Source organism: Camellia sinensis, chromosome 12 (genome assembly GCF_055761805.1).
Source record: "Camellia sinensis isolate YWXY chromosome 12, ASM5576180v1, whole genome shotgun sequence".
NCBI lineage: Eukaryota > Viridiplantae > Streptophyta > Magnoliopsida > Ericales > Theaceae > Camellia > Camellia sinensis.
In genome coordinates this window covers 63494503-63517865 of record NC_138972.1, presented here as the reverse complement: position 1 = coordinate 63517865, position 23363 = coordinate 63494503, and the positions used below count along the sequence as shown (strand labels likewise).

The 23363-nt window shown below is 40.4% G+C and overlaps 1 protein-coding gene across 37 annotated transcripts; it reads left to right on the top strand.

Annotated features, from left to right (window-relative positions):
- Positions 1-339: 339 nt before the first annotated feature.
- LOC114269586 (protein ROOT PRIMORDIUM DEFECTIVE 1) lies at positions 340-8660 on the top strand. Of its 37 annotated transcripts, none has more exons than XM_082898802.1 (6): positions 340-1965; positions 4569-4672; positions 5389-5503; positions 5785-5891; positions 5996-6067; positions 7307-7709. In XM_082898802.1, the coding sequence occupies exon 1, from the start codon at positions 430-432 to the stop codon at positions 1783-1785; it is 1356 nt and encodes a 451-aa protein (XP_082754928.1). In that variant the 5' UTR covers positions 340-429; the 3' UTR covers positions 1786-1965; positions 4569-4672; positions 5389-5503; positions 5785-5891; positions 5996-6067; positions 7307-7709. The 37 variants fall into 37 exon arrangements, with proteins under 37 accessions (XP_082754928.1, XP_082754929.1, XP_082754932.1 ...); XM_082898803.1 differs by having other exon boundaries at positions 5389-5704; XM_082898806.1 differs by having other exon boundaries at positions 4525-4672.
- The last annotated feature ends 14703 nt before the right edge of the window (positions 8661-23363 follow it).

Below are 23363 nucleotides of genomic sequence, written 5' to 3'. Positions count from 1 at the left end.
CTGAAAGGTCCCATTACAATGTTAATAACATCAGATACAATGTTAATAACATCAGAGTCATGTTACAAACATTGGATTTCAAACATCTAATGTTCATCAAATTTCAATAATGTTTGAAAATATAGGATGAAAAACATCTAATGTTCATCAGATTTCAATAAATTTTGAAATTATAGAATAAAACATCAGATCATTTACATCATTCACATCATGATGATGTAAAAATGAGACTAAATGGAACATAAAAAAACTTTTAAGACTAAATAGTTCAACGTTTCAAAAACTAGGACTTATGAGTAAATTTTCCAAAAAATTACGCACCAAACTACCCAAAACAACCTCTAAACTAGTGGGCTGTTCACTGGCAGCAGTATCTCTCTACGACTTTCTCTCTCTAAACCAGCACTGAAGAACTGGGCGCCATCATTCATGAGAACATTACAAAGCTTCATGCACACAATCCTCGAAATCAAACCCTCTTCTCGCAGTTCGCCATCATCAACACCATTCCCATTCGGCCCCTTCAACTCCACAACACAACGAAGATGGAAGAAAAAACCATCTGACACAGCACAGACCCGCCTAGAGAGCCGAACCAGAGACCTCAAGCTCGACAAACTCACAGCCCACCTCCACAAACTCACCCTCGTCCTCACCCTTCACCGCCTCATCTCCGCGCGAAAGCGCGGCCCTTTCGTCTCCGTTCAATTCATGTCTCGCTGGAAAAACATCGTCGGACTCAACATCCCCGTTGGAACTTTCCTCCGAAAATACCCCCACGTTTTCGAGGTATTCACTCATCCCATTAAGCGAAACGTTTGTTGTAAAATTAGGAAGAAAATGAGTGATTTGATTCAAGAAGAAGAGGGTTTTATTAGGGTTTCGGAATCGGAGAATGTTGGCCGAATTAAAAGGCTTTTGATGATGTCCGTAAATGGTACACTTCACATTCATGCTTTGAGATTGATTAGGAGAGAATTGGGATTGCCCCAAGATTTTCGAGAATCGATAATTGGAAAGTATACAAATGAGTTTAGGTTGGTTGATTTGGAGATTGTGGGTTTGGTTGATAGAGATAGAGAATTGGGTTTTGTTGGGGAGGTCGAAAAGTGGAGAGAAAAAGAGTTTAGAGAGAAGTGGTTGAGTGAATTCGAAACAAAGTATGCGTTTCCTATTAATTTCCTGACTGGGTTTAAGATCGAGGCAGGGTTTAGAGAGAAATTGAGGAATTGGCAAAGACTTCCTTATGTGAAGCCTTATGAGAGAAAAGAGGGGGTTAAGGTTCGTACTTGCGGAGGGATTGAGCGGTTTGAGAAGCGAGCTGTTGGGATTCTTCATGAGTTTTTGTGGTTGACTGTGGAGAAAAAAGTTGAAGTTGAACGGTTGGTGCACTTTCGAAAGGATTTGGGTATAGAAGTTAACTTGCGAGAGCTTATTTTGAAGCACCCGGGCATTTTCTATATATCTACCAAAGGGAATGCCCAAACAGTTTTTTTAAGAGAGGCATATGGTAAAGGGTGTTTGATGGAGCCAAACCGAATTTCTGATGTTCGGAGGAAAATGTTGGACCTTATTTTGCTGGGACATCGGAATACTATTGCATTGAGAACTCGAAAAGGAACCAGGGATGAGAATAATAATGTAGTATGCAATGAGATTGAAGGGGGGACAACGAATGGTGACTGGGTTATTCCATTCCTAGACGGTTTTAATGATAAAAAAACCGATGATGAGCTCAGTGAGATTGGTGGTTTATCTAAGGAAGAGCTTAATGGGCTCTCTTAAAATCAGTCCAAAGTGTCAGGTGATGGAGAGGCTGCACCACCCATTTCAGAATGTAGCTCTTTTGTCTAATTAGACTCTCTATGGTCTGATTGTTGCTTGTTGTGTGCTTCAACACCAAGAAGATTGCTTCCTGCAGTTAACTTCTCAAGAAAAATCTCACTGGGAGCAGGCTTTAATTCGGTCAGTGTTGTTTGTGTTAATCCTTTGTTGTTCTACATGGTTTCAAGCTACATGGTGTGCTATAATCGTAGTTTAAGCCTAATTTATGATCCCCTGCTTCATAAAATAAAAAGAGAACAAGAAATTGGAATATAACTTTTTGTGTTTTCCTTTTCGTGGATGGAATATACGTCTTTTTTCATATCTATTTGATTATCCTATCATTTTAAAACTAATATGTATGTGTATTTCTCATGGTCAAAAGAACAGAAAAAAAGTATGAACTTGAAATCTTCTTAACGTAGATTTGTGATAAAATCCTATTGCTGCAATATATAGATGTTAAGATTTGTTAATTCAGAAGAATGAAATTGTTCAGTTGCAGGCTCTTAACCTTTGTCATAATTGATTTGGAAATTATTATATGTCTTGGTTCTGTTGTTTTCGTTGTGGCCTGAAGTTGCTTGCCCAGAAGGTGTTGATGACTCCCAAATGTTGCACTGGTGTAGGGCAGCTGTGCTATTTTTAAAAGATGATGCCGTGCATCATTATCAATGCTGTTGGTGCTGTGTATACTGCATTTTGGGTCAGCTGTGGCTATACTGATTCTTGTAATAGGACAAACTTTTTCATGTTATTGCTGAACCTGTAGCGTACTGTACAGCTGGTGTAGGCTAGTTTTGTATTTGTTTGCAAGGCCTCCATATCATCTTTGGATGTAAATGGCCTCCTTCCTTTTGTTATGTATGTTGGCAAAAGCCCTGCTTATTGTTTTCATGTTCATCTTATCTATCTACTATAACCAAAAAGGGCACTAGCACAGTTTTTCTCTCTGGCCTCACTTGTAATGACCTTTTTGCTTTTTAGTCATTTAACAGTTTCCATTTATTTCAAGTACTAAGGTAGTGAGCTCTTCGCCCTTACTCACCGCGATGCCTTGATTAGATCCTTTGTGACGGCGAGAACCTTCATCCTTCCCCATTTTTGCAGCCTTTTTTGTTTTTCTTTCCTTACTAGAAGCCACTGGCTACAGTGGCCCAACTGGTGGTTCTTTCTTAGAAACGACCATCTTCGGCAGTGAGCTCCTAACCCTTACTTGCCTGCCTTGCCGCCTTTATTGGAACCACTGTGGCATCAAAGACGCTTTGATCGCGATTATGTTTGCTGCTTTTTTGTAACGGTGGCCCAATAGTGGTTCTTTCTTTGAGACTGATGATGGATAATTTGTCCATTAGGAGGAATTTCTTGGCAGTGAATGGCCAGTGTGGAGGATGAGTAGGAGGATAAGGAATTTAGAGTATTTGGGGTCGAGTAAGGAGAGGGTAATTGACAGGTTCAGAGAGATATATGAGAAGTTTGAGAGGGAGAAGTACGGGATAAATGATTGAGTTGGAGAAGTAGAGAACGCAATTCACAAGGATTTGGATATTTAGAGGATGTAGCTGTTCAACTTGAGAAGTTCAAGCAAGCGTCTATTTTGAATGATGAGAGATATATTGCCTCTGAATTAATTTATTTTTGTGATCAATTACAAGTTAATCGTTTATTTGTACACAATATTTGATCAATTTAGTTCATAAAGATTTTACTTTTATGCTGAAGAATCCATTCTTTTCTGCGTGAAATGGTAAATAATATAGGAAATTTTAAAAGGTTTAGTATGTGTGGGGGTTTTGAAATTTTGGGGTTCAATTGGTAGCTGGGGAGCTATTACATTGCTAAGTAATTATATACATGACAACGTCCAAATGTTGTGATAATCATGATTAATCTTGGAGGAATTGGGGTTGAGCAAAGAGAATGAAGGGCAAAGGCATGAGGAGGTTGTTTACTCAAAACTTTTGTATGATGTTGTTTTGTATAAGTTCAAATCTCCAGCTGTAATCAAGATGCTCATTAAATTGACTTCACTTGATAGCAAAATAATAAGAAGCAAGAGTATTGTTTGTACGTAACTATTAAATGATGTTGGCACACAAGTGTAGTGTATGTACCTGGGCCCAACCCCACTACATGGCATTGCCACATCACCCTCCAGTGGCTTCTCCTACAAGCCATGCATGCATACCATGTGTCACTTCCAGTTGATGACAATTGGCCAATCAGCAAGCTGAGCTCTACCACTTCACTCGGCCTCACAAGACCTGCAAGGTACTCAGGTCCATCCTACTTGGTTGCTTGGCCCGCTGATAACCCCACCGAGTGAGGCCTCAACCTTAAAGACAACATGGGATGCACTGCTTAGGCTGGGAGTGTGGCCTTGGCACCCCACTTGAGACCACTAGAGGATTTTTTGGATTGGAGGCAAAAGTTCAGAGTCGTCCGGATGCTCTCTGAGCTCCCTCCCTTGGGAATGAGGCATGCTTAGACCAGTCTTAGAGAGTGAGTGGCCTTTGCCAAGACATGTAATAGCTTGATGATTGTATCTTACCTACATCTGAAGTTGTTGCTGCTGTGGTAGTGTGCTTACACTCCAAATTTATGATACATGGTTATTAGTTTTATGTTATATTTTGAATAAATAGTATTTTAGCTGCTGATGAATATATACTCATCCAATTGTGATCTCCCCCTCCCCAGAATCCCTTACCCTTTTTTGGGTTTATTATCTTTGTAATTTGCAGGTTTGTTACTCAAAACATCTGCAATGGGAACTCCTTATGTATTTCTTCATGAAATCTCTGATTGCACCATCAAATGGACTATTAAAGTTGGAATTGTCTCGAGAGTATGCCCTTCATACCCAAGAGATGGGAAATTAATGTATAAAATCGATGAAAAGCTAGTCTTTTTTCATAATGCCAGGCTGTTTATTACAATATTGTTTCCCAACATATTTCTATGTTATCCAGGAAATAAAGATACAATGCTACCATCTTTGCTAAGGAAAAAGTGAAATTTATGCACAATTTAAAGATCAGTAGGAGTTACTTCATCTCAAGAGCTGCCATTTTTTTTTATTATAAAAAAAAAACCTGAATTTAAGCTACCTGCAATTGACAAGCATGAATGCCATGACGGTCAAGTGTTATACTTTACCAAAATTGAAGAATTTGAGCTAGAGAATTTCTGCACAACAACAAAGGAATTCTACTTTTTACCTCTTTGAGATTTGGTTAAACTCACTTCCATGTTATCTCAAATTGGTAAATGTTTATTTCCTTATAGTTATTGCATAACAGATTTTCTCATATCAGAAGCCACTGGATTAATTCAAATGTTACTTGATGTTAGCTATTGCTGCTATTGTTTTGAATGTTGGGCCAAAGTAAAAAAGTAAAAAAGGAAGAAGGATTATATGGATTTATTTAATTATTGTTTTTTTTTGACAAGTAACCAACCCTTAGTAAGTATCTATGTTGTCATTCTCCAGCAAAGATTTAAGAAGTAATCTTCTTTAGCTTTCTTCATATTACTAATTGAATTGTAATTGCTGTATTTCAGCTTAGAGAACCCAATCTTGACAAGTTGGGGTGGATTCTTCTAAAATGAGTGTGGACTGCTATAGAATTGAAGCCAGTTATTGTTGCTACAAATTTGCAAGTAACAGGCGTATATGGTAAAATTATTATTATAATTCATTCGTGGCAGGCAGAGCATTTATCAGAGTGATATTTCGTGATCTATTACCTTTTAAAGGGGGAAAAAAAGAAAAACCTTTCCTTGAGTCCATCAACTGAGATATCAAAATCAATTGAACAAATTCACCCAAACTATCAATTGAACAAGACATACTAGAGGCCAAAGAATTGCAATCTTAGTATGTATATTTGCATTTGTAGAAGTATTCCATATGTTCAGTTATACTAACAAATGTAATTTGATTTTTTTTGTCCCTAGGAAATTGAATAGGTGATCCAATTTTGAATGATATATTGACAAAGCCTAGAGCTTTGCCTAGAATGGAACTCAGCACCATTGAGGAGATTAATGAAACCTCTTACATGGTGGTAACAACCTTTCTGCCCTTTTTTTCTTTATTTTTTCTTTCCCTTAATTTTCCTGTGTGACTTGCTTGCTAATAGAAGGCTTATTGTGATTGATGTACCAGCAATGCTATTTGGGAATGAAGCAGAAAAAGTTTCTCGGCGACGCAAGAGAGCTCATGAATTTTACCATAGAGGTATATTTAATACTCCAATCATGGGGTTTGTTGCTACAAATAAACTGCATCATGTATTTTCCTTCTTCCTCGTACAACAATTTGTCCAGAATTTTCACCAGCAGTTTAATCCTTAACATCTTGGTAGAGGTCTTTCAAGAACTCAAAACCCTCAATCTCATGTGCCAATGTTACCAACAGGTTAGCCTGGCTACTTAATGCAGTTGCACCTTGAGGCCTGATGGTCTGTTGTAGTACTCTGCTTTTTGTTGGATTACACTTCTCGCTGAAAATAGCAATTGATTTCTGCTCTTGGGATAGAACAGCCCCTATATCCACACTGCCAGCATCACACTAAACCTCTAAAATCTTTTTGAAGCTCGTCAGAATCAATACTGGCATTGTGCACAACTTTTCTTTAATCAAAGCGAAGCTCTTCTCTGCATCTTCACCACACACAAACTTATCTTTTTATTGCTGCGATAATATTGCTGAAATTCCGAATGAAATGTCTTTAAAATATAGTCAAACTATGGTAGTTCTGAACATCACTAAATGTCTTAGGTGTCGGCTATTCTCGGACATCTCGAACCTTCTTTTTATCTACATCAATTCCCTTTGAACTGATCACATATCCCAAGAAACACAAAGGCCTTGTTTGGCTTGTGTTTCTCAAAAAATTTTGGGAAAAATTCTCTACAAATAAGTTTTCAAAAGTAATCAAACTAAACAAATTTTCCCAAATTTTTTTTCCAAAACCTGTTTGGTTTACAAATTTTCCAAACAAATCTCTCTCTCATACACATCAAATCAATCACTTTTTCCAAAACTCTCTCTCAAAATAATTTTTCAAAACATCTTTTGAAAAAAAGTCAAACAAAACAAATTTTCGTACTTATTATCTCAAAACATGTTTCTCAAATATAAACCAAACAAGGCCAAACTCTTTGTCAAGAAACTGCACTTCTGGGGGTTGAAATACAGTTCGTTTCTTGTAGGATTGTCAAAATCGCTGGTCAAGTGTTCTACATGATCCCTACCAATTTACTGTAGATTAAAATGTCGTAAGAATAAAACTACTACAAATTTTCTAGCGAAGGGCCTTAATTCCCAATGTATGACTTGTATGAAAGTGTCTCGAGCATTGGAAAGGCTGAATGGCATGACCAGCCACTTGAATAGGTCATCCTTAGTCTTGAATGCTATTTTTTTTAATTCATCTTCAGGTTGGATATGAATCTGATGGTATCCACGATGTAGGTCAATCTTTGAGAACCACTTCGATTCTTCCAGTATGTCCAACATGGCATCGAGGCAAGGAATAGGGAGTATGTACTTGACAATGATCTTGTCGATGGTTAGACTGCCTTTGTCTTTCTTTGGAGTCAATAAGGCAGGAACTATGTTACCTGGAATGGGAACAGGAAAAGGAATGGGAACGTGATATGCCACATGCTCTAAAGTGTGGTACAATATGGGTAAACTTGTATATATTACATTTAAGAATTTGAGATATTTTTAGAGTAACTTTCTTGCGACTATTAGACATCTAATAAAACGTATTATTACTTTTTTTTATTTTTTATTTTTGATGTTTTTGTCTTGTCAAAACATAACTCACCTTAGATTTTAATTCATTATATTTGATTTTTTTTCCTCCTAAGATAACATTTAAGGAAATATATTGAAAAAACTTTTGAGATTGCTTTGGATCACTAAATTTACTGTTTTAGAACAGAAGTATACCATGTTTTGAAACATGCATACAATACGTAAGTCGCTAGGAGATTAGCATTTTCGAGTAACACAGGGCAAGAACAACACATGGACTCGAGCTTTCATGAATTAGTCCTTTTTGAAACGACTCTTCAACTTTCCCCCTCAGAATCTCTCTTTCGGACTCATCCGTAGTGTGACATGTTTGGCAAGCTTGCTCCATTCTCAAAATCAATATGATGCTGATGTCACTTATTGGTGACATTTGATTCAGCAGAAACTCCTTGAATTCCTCAAGAAGTGGTTTTATTCTCTCATGGACTGGCACCACTACTTTCTCCTTGTCCTCAACTACAGTAATGGGGTTTTCACCACAATAAGATGACTGCTGCTCACCCACTAGAATAATAAGATTTCAATACTTCAATTCTTACCCCTCTTTATAATGAATTTTTCTTATATTACATATCCTTGTCAAAGCTCTGCCCATACCTTGTGTTCTTTCCAAGTCAATTATCTACTGCGCTTGTTAGCTCACCCCTTCCTTTTCAGGACATGAACAAGATGACTGCGTTGATTATGTTAAAAATTTCAAGAAATCGCTTCTGCATAATATTTTTTTTATATATATCTTTTGTTATAATATGCTTTGGAGAACTCTTGTCGTGTAAGTATTTTAGTTTTATTGTGTTGTAATGGGTTGAGGAGGACATGGAATTGAGACTCGCCTCAGTGAGGTTTCCGTTGTAATTTTCTACCTTGGACTTGGAGCCGATATAGGCAGTCCTGGACTTTCATTTCTCGATGTTATGTACTTGCAAATTTTATTTATTTGTGAGGCTTGTGTTTTAAGTCACAAGACAATTGTATTTTTTTATTAATCTATTATCTTTATGAAGTCCTCTCTTGGATCGGAGGCGTATGTAAGGGTACATGGTGGGTGTGAGTCACCAGACCATTCGTAGCTATTCGTCTAAACTGATAGTTAGAAATGAAACAACTTTTATACAAGTTACATCGCTTAAAGTATATAATAATAATTATAATAATCTCTTATTTTATAATTTAAATGTCACCTGTCAATTTAGGGTATTGTTTTCATTCATGGCTTCAAGTCATCGGATCTGATGGCATGACAGGATTGCTCATTATTAGCCTAACAACTTATTAGCAAAAAATTTAGTTTGGGTCAAATCGGTAAAGGTGATTTGACATAAAAAAATTAAGGGTAAATTACAAATACATTTTTGAAATTTACTTAAATTACAAATTATTTTCTGTGGTCATAGTTGGTCTTTACCGATAGTTCAAAATAGATATCTTTAAGGCCTAGTTTGGGAAGATTGAAAAAAGACAAAAAGTCAAAAAGTCACTATCCTATTTAAGTCACATCATCTTAAGTCACATCACCTCTCTAATACATCACTTCAAACCCAACCCAAACCCAACCCATATTTCATAAAAAGTCAAAAAGTGCACTTATTTAGTCTTCCCAAACTAGGCCTAAATAGACAAAAAGAATTCATTAAAGATATATTTTCTAAAATCTTGGATTGTGAGTGATAATACATATCTAATTTCACCATCCTCATCTATATCATTCCAATTTTACAAAATCCATCCTCATTTTCATTTTCTCTTTACAAAATAAAATATTCATATTTTAAGGCAAACTCCCTCTTCCTTTGAAAATCAATTTTAAGGATGAAATACCCCATTTTATCACCACACAACCATATTTACAATTTCATAATCATTTCCAAGAAAATCATTTGAAAATCCGTCTTTTGATTTCAAACTAAAACTCTAAATTTTTATCTAAAAATCCCCGGGCAAATTACAAACACCCCCTCGAAGTTTGGTGAAAATACAAATTCCCCCTTACGGTTTGAGAAATTACAAATTACCCCCTGAAGGTCAAATTTGCATAACAAATTAGGGGGGAATTTGTATGAAAATAAAAACTCCAGAAGACAATTTGTTATGGAAATATAAACTTCAGGGGGCGGGATGTAATTTCTCAAATCTCAGGGGGAAATTTGTATTTTCACCAAATCTCGAGGGGGGTGTTTGTAATTTGCCCAAAATCTCCCAAACCAAAATCTTGTTTGGATAGAAAATAATTAAGTTAAAAATCATACTAAAGTGTAGAGAATCCCTACCTCAAAGCTAGAAGACAAGGGGAAGAGTGAAGAAACTTTGAAGAAGCCGAAAATCTGTTTTGCTTCGATCAAAATGAAATTCTAGGTGAACTCTACTTTTTTATCAAAGGGACAATGGCGTAGAAATCAACGGATCCATGTGTATTTGAGGTTTAGAGATGGTTTCTAGAGAGAGAATAAGTAAATCTAGGTTTTGGTGGGTTTTAGAGAAAGAGAGAGAGATGAGAAAATGACTCAAAAGTGACTCCCTTCGGATTGATATACGCGCAGATCGCTTGAGTGACTAGATACAACAAAGACATTGCTCGAGCGCAAGAATGGTGGCTCGAGCGCACAATGCACCCGTCACAATAGTTCAGACTTGCAAAATTTAGCTCAAGCGCAAGAAGCGTTGCTCGAGCACAGATTTCAAATTCCCAGTAGTTTTGTAGACTGCAAAAGACTGCTTGAGCGAGCAAGCAAGGAAAATTCTGAGCAAAGACTCCTTTGAAAATGAACTCCTAACCTATTCCAAACGTGACAAAGACACTCCAATAGCCAAACTCAAGGAAGTACGAGATGAATAAAGACATGAACAGTGATACAAAACAAGATATCCCGAATCCAGACAATAAACGGGTCGGATTTAAACTAGAATCGTTATATTTGTGATCTTAGAGAGAGATACACAATAGTGAGAGTGAGAGATAGATCATTGTAGAGAGAGTTTGTGAGATTGAATGTGAGACTATTGTAACTCTTTTCATATTGATCTTGGTAAATCCACAGTGATTCCGTGAACGTAGCTCGTGATTTGAGTGAACCACGTAAATCTCTTGTGTGGCTTTGTGAGTTTGTTTTTTTCTAGTTCTTTTACTTCTCCGTTCTAGATTCGTTGTGTGCGTGATTGTTTACTCAGGTTCTAAAGTTTGGTATTAATCATATATACCATAACATAATCCATATCTTCTCTCATACACATGAATGAACCACCTTGTCTTTAGCCTTACTATTCTCCTATGTAAAGGAAGCTCCAAGGCAAAGCTAACTAGCATGGCAAGATTTTGATCAATGTCTTTTTTGTTCTTGAGGTGTTTTTTGAGATTTTTAGTTGTGAAATCTCTTGCCTCATCCAATGAATTTTCACCATCAATTGAAAGGTATGAAGTTTCATACAAATATAAGAGTCCTCATAAAGGCAAGCCTTGAAATTTCTTGTATTGTCCATAAATTTGTTAAAAACCTCCGCAATCCAAGTTGGTTGCCAATTAGTATAAAGATAAAAAATGTCAAAACATAAATGCCCCATTGTTTTTAGCTCTTATATATATATATATATATATATTCAATTTCTCATTTTTTTTGGGGTAAACTAAACTAACTTCCCTTGAAGTTTGAAGAAAATACATTAGGCCCTACAAGTCTATCATAATTATGTGAACTCTCTTAAGATCTTAATTTATATACCATTTTTTACCAGTACTTCATTAATCGTATGGATAAAAGATATTATTGTCATATTTTTATACTGAAATGTATATTGTACTCTACGCACTATATGCATTAGTTTAGGTAATATTAATAAAACAAAAGTCGGTGTAATTATGTCAAACTTGTGAAACTTATTGTATTTTTTATAATCTTCAAGAGTGGATAGTGTAATTTACCCTATTTTGTTTTAAAATGACTTTTTTGGGTTTCCTCTTAAAATTTTTGAAATTGACAAAGTGAGTAAATCATTAAAGTACCTTGAGGGACATTATACCAATGTTGTCTCAAAACCCTAAATTTGAGAGCTGTAGCATGCAAATCCTCATTGTTACACTTATCATTCATATTGTATATTTTCTCAAGTGCTTTCTCTATCTCATCCTTGAAGTGATAAAACACTCCAAGCCTTTGCGAGTCGTCAATCATCTCAAGTGCATCCAATGGATCCACATCTATTACTTTCTCAAGCATTGTCTTCATAGCCCTTTTTGCATATTGATCTCCCTACAAAAACAATTTGTTGTTAGTTGTGGGTGTTGATTTTTGACCACACAACTAAGCATGGAATACTTAGCAGGAGAGTACCGGTAGAATAGATTAAGCCCGAACAACCTGTCATAGAAAGATAAGAGTCTGGCGGTGGTTTGTCCACCAGGGGACACTCCGACGATCAAGTTAGTAATTATCTCTCAAAGATAGCCAATAGTGCTTAACTCACTAAACAAAGCATAAAAACATACCTTAGACCCATGAGGGTGCCTTACTTTTATAGCCATCACTAACCTAATCCCTGTAGAAGCCTAGCTTAAATGGACTTGTGTTCAATGTTCATCTTGAACTCTCAGCTAGATAGAGATAAACTCTCCAAGAGCTTTATCTTTATCCAGACTGAGGTCCTCCCCCATTTTAGGACTATTGTCCCTTATCCGTTCATCTCGGGTTCTGATATCTCTGCAGATAATCTCAGCCTAGCCGAGATCACCTCGGCATCATGACTAAGCCACGTGGCACTTTGGCTGACACGTCGGCGTCATCTTGGCCACGTGCTGTTATTCACAAAATATGCCCCCACAACTGCCCATAGGTTTTATTACATTGGCAACCTGAGGTGATGGAACCTATACCGTTTGTCCACATAACATCTCGGCTAAGACTCACTCTATTCTTTACGGCCGAGATAATCACTCGTGGGCTGTATATGACCAAGACTCTACAGTCTACTTTATCAATGACCAAGAATCAAGAACCAAGTTCTTCGAGTTCCTTAATCGAGATTGCTTCTCTAGCTGAGATTTTTGCTTCATTAAATCAAGAACACCAAGAGTTTTATCTGCGCATGAGCTGTCACGCACGGTTTTCTCAACTGTTTCCGCCACGCGTCCTTCTCTCATTGATTCGTACCTGACACGCGCCATCAGGTCGCGCCGCTTCTGCGCACGCCACCCGACTGACACGTCGTCCAAGGCACATTATTATGATTTGTTGCCTTTCTCATAATTTCAACAAAACTCTTCCCTTTCTCTCCGTTTCTTCACCTTTGCAAAAAATAAAATCTCCCTCGATTCACAGATTCTCTCTCTCAAAACTTCCATTCTCGAACCGCCATTACTGTCCTTTCAAAGCTCTGCATCCGTTCTGATTACCTCCGACGATGACCCTCTCATCATCTATTTGCGACCATTCATGTCGTCTGACTCCGGCGACACCCATATCGGCGCTCATTTCACTTAGTAAGTCACAATTTCCTCCATTTTCAGTCTCTGATTTATTTCAAAATCTATTGCCTGTTTACACGCTGTTTGCTGCCATTGCAAATTTGTTTTATGTTCTTGAATCCTTACTGTTTGCTGTTCAACACACCCTTCTGTCTTATTCACTTTTGTTTGTGATTCGTAGTGCTCATAAATTTGAAGTTTTAACAACTTTGCCACTGTTCTTGGCTTTTGTACACCTGCATACACTTACTTAGTGTTCTTGATTTTTTTGTTTGTTTTCTTGAGTCTAAATCATTGCTCTTTTCTGTTTTTCTTCCTTATTTTCAGATCTTTCCCTTGATTTCTTGTTTCCGTATAGATTTAGGCCTTGTGTTTTGATAGAAATCACTGTCTCTAGGAAAATTGAAACGTATTCCCCTTAGATCTTGAAAAACCCTTGCCCCAGTGCCGGTCTAGGGTTTAACCGAGATTCCCAAACCCATACCAAATTTTCTCTCCTGAAACTGTGCACCAATACACCCTAAAGCCAACATCATAGGAATGTTTAGGTGGAGAGTAGACACCCCGACCAAACTAGAATACTTCAGGCGAGAGTTCTCCATCCCAACCGACGTTCAAATCCGGTTAGCTGGAAAGGATGACTCCATTATGACTGGGAAGGATTACATGCCCTTTCCCGTAGTCTCCATCATTGAAGGAGGAGTCAGATTCCCCATCAACATCCTTTTTAGGGAGGTCCTCCACTACTACAAACTGAACCCCATGCAGTTAGCAGTAAACTCTTTTAGGATTATAAACAGAATTGCCGAGTTAGAATGTTGGCAGAACGCTAGGATTACCTTGTTTGATATTTAGTACTGCTATACGATGTGTGGCCTTAAAACCAAGGCTGGCTATACATATTACCTCAAGCCAAGATCCACTCAATACAAGCTGATAGCCGACATTCCAGACTCAAATAAAGGCGCGACAGACGACTACCTGATTGTCTTGGGCAATTGGGAGTTCGCGCTTGATGATGAACTCCACCTCTTCCCTTTACGCCGTGAAGCTTTTAGGGATGACAAGGATAAGGACTTAGTTTTCCTCCTTAGAGTTCCTTCTTCTATTTACTTAGTTATCCTTTTGTTAATTTCTTTCTAATGTATGACCTCTTTTTGTAGCTCTTCCCCAGCCAGAAAAAGACTTCTGCCGATACTACATGCTGAGCAAAGACTTGGTTCGCCTTCTTGGCTTGCCAATCGAACTTCGCAAGGCTCCCATCCTCCTTAACTACATCTCGACATATCGGAGCCTGCTGTCCGACGTTCCTCAAAAAAGCAAGTCTCTACCTTCAGCAACAACTCCCCCTGCTACTTCATTACCAAGGCTTGACCAAGCCTCAACTTCTGATCCAGCGGAGTAGCCATCAACATTTGCTTCCCAACTGATTCCTCCAGCCTAGCGCCAACGCGGGCGTCGAGCTCCACTCTTCGCTTTTGCAGGTAGAACTCGTAGCTGTAAACACCAAAATATTGAGTCGTTGGCTTACGATCCTGCAAACCCACCTACCGCACTTCCAGCAATCCGTTTCGGTACCAAAGTCACTGTTGCTGCCACTGCGATGAGATAGGACATAGCAAAGCTGTCATTGAAGACCTCTTGGCTGACCTGCCTGGTGTTATAACAGTTTAATCCTCCCCATCACAATCCCAACCCAAGGCTAAGCCAAAGAGGGTAAAGAAAGCCAAAGCCAAGGCAACAGTTACTCAGATGGACTCTGAGGAGACTGTACCAATCTCCAAGTTGGCCGAGGCTGAAAAGAGTACTCATTCGGCTGACAAGAGGCCAACCGAGGTCGAGGCTGAGGCATCTGGCCCACCACAATCCAAAAAGTCGAGGTCCAACGGCTCCTCTGATCCTTCTGGTTTCTGTGCTAACGCTCCCTGAAATCCATCTGTCACAGTCGGATACCGACCTCTTCTAGCGGGGGATAGTGCTCTGGACAGTTTGGAGGTCGGTGCCGCCATTTCCATCGTCGTTCTACTTCCAGCCGACATCAATCGAATGGCTGAGCTTTCGGAGTATTGAAATTATGCAATGATGATGCATCATTGTGTCTTGGTAAGTCCCAATACTTGTAACTTTTTATCTAGCTTTAACTTTGGTTTTCATACTTAACTAATTTCCTTTGTGCTCTTGCAGGCTATCCAACAGGGTCACTCCCTTGCAGTCAAGACCGATGAATTCAAAAAAGAACTTACCCAAAAAACAAAGGAGGCTGCCAAACTCCTTTCATTACTCACCAAGGCCGAGGCTCGCATCCGAGGTCTCCTGGATCAGGCCAAGGCTACTAAGTTGGCCTTGAAAAATGCCAAGGACCGAGCCAAGGCCGTGAAAAATGTTGTCGAGGTCGTTAAGGCCGAGGCAGAAGAAGCCAAGGAGAAAGAGGCCCAGGTCCAAACCGAGCTCCAAATGGCACTGTCTATAAAGGCAGCTGAAATCAAAGAGGCGGACGAGAAGGCCTATGCTGAGGGGGTAGTCGACATCCGTGAGGAATACAAAAAGCAAGTCAGATAGGCATGCAACAAGGGTTACACCCTTGGTTGGATGGCTACTCTGAAAGAGCTGGCTGTCCCCGAGGACTCATCCTTCTGAGATGAGAGCCGACTTGTCGTGCCATTCCCCCCCGCTCCAAGCCAATCTGAGGGTGAGGCTGGGGGGAAGAAGAAGAAGCCGAGGTCAGAGCTCGTGTTGAGGGTTCTGCTGGGGCCAAGTCCCCAACTCTGAATGAGCAAGTCCTGAACTTGGCTCAGGACGACGAGGACGAGGTCTCCAAGAGTGCCTCTCCCAAAAGAGCTATGTCAGAGGCCGAGGTACAAACAACCAAGAAGAGCCTCGACCAAACTCTTCACGAGATCGATGCCTAGATCGAGGCTAAGAGGACTACCGAGAAACTTTCCTAGTTGTTTGCCGAGGTCGATATCCAACCCATTGCTGAAGCAGAGCGTTCCACTTAGAATCTTTTCTCTTTTTGTACTTCTATTTTGTCCAAACAATGCTTTAGCTTGAGATTTGGCCGATGTGCCCTTTTTGTAATTTGAACAAGTTGCCTTTTGCTAGGTCAAAGTGCCTTTTTTTGAATGCAAGTCTCCTATTTTTTTCTAAGTTTTGAATGTTTATGTCATGTATGTTTTACTGCTTTCTTTCATGCCTTTCACGCTTCTATATTTAGAATATTTTTGCATTTTTTAAAAGTATACCTTTAACTGTATAATAACTCTTGGGTATGATACCTCGGATACAAACCTTGACTGTTTGCCTTGGCCAACCATTGGCACACCTCGGCTAACACTAAAAAATATCAAAAATATTTTTGCAAGTGTTTTATTCAATATTTCTTTTATATCTCCATATGTTATCCTCTTTTAAGACTTTACCCTTTCTAAGTTTGGGCAACCTGGTTGGTTACCTTAGGTAAGATGTATCTCGGATACTTTTTCCAATATAACCTCGGCTAACTTCAACTTGTAAATTTTCCTGAAATTTCAACAAGTGTTAGGCCCATTTTGACTTGTAAATTTTATCTATAAAATTTCGACACGTCCCAAGCACTTCAAATTTCAACAGTCCCAAGCACTTCAAATTTCTAAGCTTATTCATCATTCTCCAGCTCCTTGCCCCCCGATGTGAACCTAAGTTTCACTTATGTTTATATTAAGCACGTATAGTCTTTCGCTGAAGTCAGATTCAAGCAAAGACTAGCCAATGTTCTCAACCTTGGTTCTTCTGTTAATCTAACTGAAACGCACTTAGTTCCATTCTAAGTTTAATTCTGTCGACATGGAAAGTCTAGTTTCAATTCAACTTAGTTCAACTCCATTATATGCAAGTATAATTTTAGCTCTGCCATATAATGAGTCTAAGTTATTCGTCATGTTTCACTTAGAAACATCGCCAACTTAGTTTAATTCTATTGTATGCATGTATAATTCAACTCTGCATATAATAAGTCTAAGTTATTCGTCATGTTTCACTTAGAAACATCGCCAACTTAGTTTAACTCTATTATATGCAAGTATAATTCAACTCTGTTATATAATAAGTCTAAGTTATTCGTCATGTTTCAATCGGAAACATCGCCAAAGGACCGGTTAGTCCTATTATACAAATTTTAAAATAAAAATCAAGCTAAAATTTTATTATTACTTCGGCTAATGACAAAAACAAAAATTTAATGATAGAAAAACTTTAAGTTGCAAGTGTTCCAAGGTCTTGGCAACTCTTTGCCATCACTGTCTTCAAGCCGATATGCCCCATTGCTGGCAACCGAGATAATTCTAGAAGGTCCCTCCCAATTTGGGCCTAGCTTGCCCTCCCTAAGATCCTTCTTGTTGTCGACCACTTTCCTCAGCATAAGGTTCCCAACATTGAACTCTCTCAGGTTAACCTTCTTGTTGTAAGCCCTAACAAGTTGTTGCTAGTATGCCCCCAGCCGAATTGCTGCTCTCTCCCTTCTTTCTTCCAGTAGTTCCAAATCTCGGGCCAGGAATGCCTCATTAGTTCCATTCTCTACCCCTTGGGTTCTGATCCCTGGGATGCCGACTTCTAGTGAGATGACTGCTTTAGTGCCATAAGCCATGGCAAATGGGGACTTCCCAGTTGATCTCCTTGGCATAGTCCGATATGCCAGAGTACATTGGGCAACTCTTCCATCCATTTTCCCTTTGCTGTTTCCAGCCTCGTTTTGATCCCATCTAGGATCACCTTATTGGATGCTTCTGCTTGACCATTACTCTGAGGGAAACTTGGAGTAGAGTAATAATTCTTGATTTTATACTTTACACAGAAGCTTTTGATTAGGTTACTGTCAAACTGTATACCATTGTTTGCTATTATTGCCCTTGGGATCCCAAACCTGGCGATGATGTTCTTCCATATGAAGTTCTTCACATCAATATCTGGAATCTTTGCAAGGGGTTCAGCTTCTACTTACTTTGTGAAGTAATCAGTTGCTACCAATAGGAACTTATTTTGTCCAGTTGCTTGGGGTAGTTGTCCAACAAGATCCATGCCCCATTGGGCAAATGGCCAAGGGCTGGACACTGGGTTCAAATCTGCTGCTGGTTGATATATCAAAGGTGCGAAACTTTGACACTTCTCACACTTTTTGACATAGGTTTCAGCATCCTTCTGCATGTAGGGCCACTAGTACCCTTGAGTAATGGCCCTATGAGTAAGTGATCTGCCCCCAGCATGGTTTTTACATACTCCTTCATGTATTTCATACAAGAAGTCTTCAACTTGGGAGGGATGCACACATCTCAAAAGGAGACCAGTAAAAGACCTTTTGTAGAGATGTCCTTCTGCTGTTAGGCTAAACCTAGCTGACTTCAGTCTGGTCTTGTGCGCTTCTTTGCGATCATCTGACAGCTTTCTATCTTTAAGGAACATTGCTATTGCATCCATCCAACTTGGGTCCATCTCCACACACATTGTTTCGTACTCTGTGATCAGTGGTTCCACACTTGGGCCTGACAAATAATCAACCATTATTGTCCTTGCCTCCCCTGATTTCATTGCACTAGCCAGGTTAGCCAAAGCATCGGCATGGCTGTTGTCATCTTGGCTAACTTGCTATAGCCGACAGTCCTGAAACAAGGCTAATAGTCTAACAAACTCTTTGACATAGGCTATCATTCTTTTATCTCGGGCTGCATACTCGCCTGTTGCCTGGTTCACAATAAGTTGGGAGTCACAGAAGACTACCACTTCATCGGCTTCCATTGCTGCTGCTAACTTCAATCCTGCGATCAGTGCTTCATATTCTACTTCATTGTTTGAGGCTTTGATCCCCAAACGAATAGACTGCTCTAACATTCGCCCATCTGGAGATACCAACACCACTCCTGCCCCTGCTTCTTGATGGTTTGAACTCCCATCAACAAACAGGCGGAAGGAGTCGCTGATGTAAATATCGCAGGGCTTGAGTTTCTCTTATTTTTTCTGCTCTGCTGTGGGGTTTTTCATTCCCAGTTGGGCCTCTTCTTGTTCCCTTGGACATACTAAGTTGCGGCTCAATAGAGCCCAACGTGGGATGGCACTAGGCGTGAACTCGGCCACGAAGTTAGCCAGAACCTGGCCTTTGATTGCTGTTCTAGGCCTAAATTCCAGGTCATGTTGGACCAATACTACTACCCATTTGACTACCCTGCTTGTTAGATCTTCTCGTTGTAGTAGGGACTTCAAGGGATGCTCAGTTAATACCACAATCTTGTGGGCTTGGAAGTAATGATTCAATTTCTTAGAAGCCATCATCAAGGCCAGTGTCAATTTCTCCAGGGGCAAGTACTTGGTCTCTGCGCCTGCTAGGGTTTTACTCACATAGTATACTGCCTTTGGTTCTCCCTTCTCTTCTTTGATCACCACTACACTCATTGCATGCTCCGAAACCGCCAAGTATAAGAGTAGCTCTTCTCCAGGCACTGGATTTGACAGAACTGGAGCTGTTGTCAGGTATTTCTTCAAGTCGGCCAAGGCGACTTCGCACTCCTCTGTCCACAAAAAATCTGTGGCCTTCTTTAATAAACTGATGGTTTACATTTATCTGAACTTTTGCTTATAAACCTATTGAGGGCTACGACTCTTCTTGTTAACATTTGCACTTGTTTTGCCGACGTTGGGCTTTTCAAGTCCAGGATAGCCTTGATTTGATCTGGGCTTGTCTCAATGCCCCTTCTGGTAACCAAGTATCCCAAGAACTTACCAGACCCAACGCCAAATGCACATTTCGAAGCATTGAGTCAGAGCCGATATGTTTGAAAGATGTCGAAAACTGCCTTCAAGTCAGCCAGATGATCCTCAGGTTCTTTGGTCTTCACCACCATGTCATCAATGTATATTTCCAATATTTTGCCAATCAGATGTCTGAACATCTTGGTCACTAACCTCTGGTAGGTTGCTCTTGCATTTTTCAACCCAAAATGCATCACTCTATAGCAATACAGCCCTTTTGGGGTGATAAATGCAATCTTCTCCTTATCAGGAGGGTACATTGCTATCTGATGGTACCTCTTGTAAGCATCTAGGAAGCTCATCCTTCTATGCCCTAAAGTGGCATCCACTAATTGATCGATCTTGGGGAGTGGAAAACTGTCTTTGGGACAAGTCTTATTTAGGCTAGTGAAGTCCACGCAGACCCTCCATTTTCCATTATTCTTTTTCACAACAACTGTGTTTGACAACCAGGTGGGGTAATTTACCTCACGAATGGCTCTGGCCTCCAACAATTTGTCCACTTCTTCTTCGACTGCCTTCACATGGACCAACGTCGGCTCCTTGCTCGCTGAATGACAGGTTTGGCCGACCTGTCTATATGTAGTCTGTGGCAAGTGATCTCGGGATCAATGCCAGGCTTCTCGTATGGCGTCCAGGCAAACATCTCTGTGTTTGCTTGCAAGAATGACTCTAACTCCTCCTTCTCCTCCTCGGCCAAACCTGAACCGAGAAGGAAGAAGCGCTCTTCAACTCCTTGTTGGACTAGGATCCTCCTTAAGGCTTCCTCACTTTTGTCGGTTGGCTCTTTTCCGACGTCATCCAGGACCTTTATGTTCTCGTCCTTAATTTCGACTGTCTCTGCCTCTCGCACATTGCAGGTGGATTTCATTGCTGCCATGGAGCAATTCTTTGCTTGCATCTGATCCCCTCTAGCCTCCTCAATTCCATGCTCTGTTGGGAACCGCAACAGCTGGTGCAGTGTTGAGGGAACAACCCTCATTGCGTGCAACCATGGCCTCTCCAAGATAACATTGTAAGGGGAGGGGGTGCCAATTATTGTGAACTATGTACTTACCTTCTTAGTGCTTGCCTGCACCTTCAAACTTATCGCTCTCAAGGGCCATGTCGGCGTTCCATCGAACCCGACCATTGGACTGTTGGACTGCTCCAGATTATCTCGGTAAGAGCTGCCTTGGTCAATCAGAATGCGCCTTACCTGGCATTCTCCAATCTTGAGGGATATTACCAGAGCATCGTTGTGTGGATACTGCACCATGTCTAGGTCGGCTTCAGTAAAGGACACCATTGGTCCCTGGTACTCGTCTGCCCTAGGCCTCTTTTGTTGGACCTGATACACACGCTGTAAGTGCTTTACTCTCTAAGTCTCCCCACGTACCTCATTTTCATTGACCTTCGAGTGAATCACATTGATCACTCGAGGTCCGTCTGTTTGCGGTTGCGGTGCTGGTAGAGGTGGTGCTGCCGATGCCTAGGGTAGTCGTGCCTGTTCTTCCCTCGTTCTGACCTCTTTTACCAGATCCTTCAAGTGGCCCCGTCTAACCAGATCTTCCAAATGTGTCTTCAGGGCTCTGCACCCCTGAGTTAGGTGTCAATGCTTATTGTGGTAGGCATAGTGCTTCCCAAGGCTTCTTCCCATAAATTTGCCAGGAATCTTCTCTGGTGCTCTATAGTATGACTGGTTCCTGATCCTTTCCAAGACTTTGTAAACCGGGATCCGTGACACTATGGTGACTGCCTGTGCAGCCTTCAGTCCTGTTTCTTGTCTATTAAAATTGGTATTACCTCGGCCTCACTTCAGCGAGCCGTTCCTTTTCTCTTGCTTTGACGCCTTTGTTCCTAGCGTGTCTTCTTCTACTTTTGCATATTTCTCGATTCTGGCCATGAGTTCCTCCATACCTTTTGGCAGTGTCTTTGCCAGTGACTTTCGAAGCATGCAGTCACCATTCAGGTCGTTCTTAAAAGATACGATCGCCAACTCTTGGTTGCACCCTGGTATTCAGTTAAACACCTCATAATACCTTTTGGCGTAGGCCCTGAGGCTTTCATCCTCGTCAATTCTCAGAGCCATCAAGGGGTCTACCCTTAACAATTGTAGTTTGTTTGTAACAAATCTGGCCACAAACATCTCGGCCAGGCCTTCCCAGCTTTTCACTGTTCCTTGTGGCAACTTGTGAAACCAATCTGATGCGATTTCCCCAAAGGATGAGGGGAATACCTTGCAGAGCAACGGTTCGTTCCCGGTATACAGTGTCATTGAGTTCAAATATAAGCCGACGTGAAAGTTAGGATTAGACTTACTGTTGTATATCTGGAATCTCAGCATGTGGAACCTTTTCGGGGCCTCAAACTTATCCAATTCTATTGAGAATGGCATTCTCGACTTGATCGGAGATGTGATCTCGGCATCTTGTCGCTTTCTCTGGAGGTAGTCCCTCAAATCCTCCTTAGTCCATCCAGGAGCTCGGCTGTCAACGGATTTCAGCTATTTTGGTGCGCTGCTCCCGGTGTCGTTATGAATCCTCTTGGACCTCCCTTCATTCATCGTGTCAAAACAAAGCTCCTTCCCTTGAACATGCCGATGTTCCTTGACATAAGTTTCCTTGGCACGAGGTGTTTTCTAAGACTCTTTTTTCATCGATTCTTCTCGCCCAACCTCCCGTGAAGGCCGATGCAAATGCTCCTTTGCCCTTTCATGCTGAGGGATTGCAGGGATTGCTTTCTGTCCTCCTTTTTGGGCATTGTTCTTGGCTGCTGGAATCGGCGTGTCCTCCAATAGAAACGGTGGCTGCATGACGTTGTTCTGCATCATGAAGTTGACAATCAATTGTAGGTTTGCCAACTTGTTTGCTATTCCCTTCATCTCGCCATCCTTCCTCAGTTATCTATCTTTTCATACCTGGAGGTCACTTTCGTTGTAATACCCGCCTTGACATGCTTTCTTCGGTACGTCTCCCTCTCGGCCAACGTCCTTTTCCCCGGGATTCTGATCCCGAGGTTCTTCATTACAGTTGTCCTCATCAACGTTAGGATTAGCGTTTTTGCCACTTCCACTAGGGATGTGGCCCCCAATCTTTTCTTTCTGCCCGTCGTTGGCCATCTATTCTCCTCACGTTCTCACAGACGGTGCCAAATTGTGGGTGTTGATTTTTGACCACACAACCAAACAGGGAATACTTAGCAGGAGAGCACCGGCAGAATAGATTAAACCCGAACAACCTGTCACAGAAAGATAAGAGTCTGGCGGTGGTTCGTCCACCCAATGGCACTCCGACGATCAAGTCAGTAATTATCTCTTAAAGATAGTCAATAGTGCTTAACTCACTAGACAGAGCATAAAAACATACTTTAGACCCATGAGGGTGCCTTACTTTTATAGCCAACACTAACCTAATCCCTGTAGAAGCCTAGCTTCAATGGACTTGTGTTCAATGCTCATCTTGGACTCCTAGCTAGATAGAGATAAAGCTCTTGACTCCA

What these genes read in the sequence shown, in the direction of transcription:
- LOC114269586 (XM_082898811.1), top strand. Translation starts at nt 430, where the DNA reads ATGAGAACATTACAAAGCTTCATGCACACAATCCTCGAAATCAAACCC.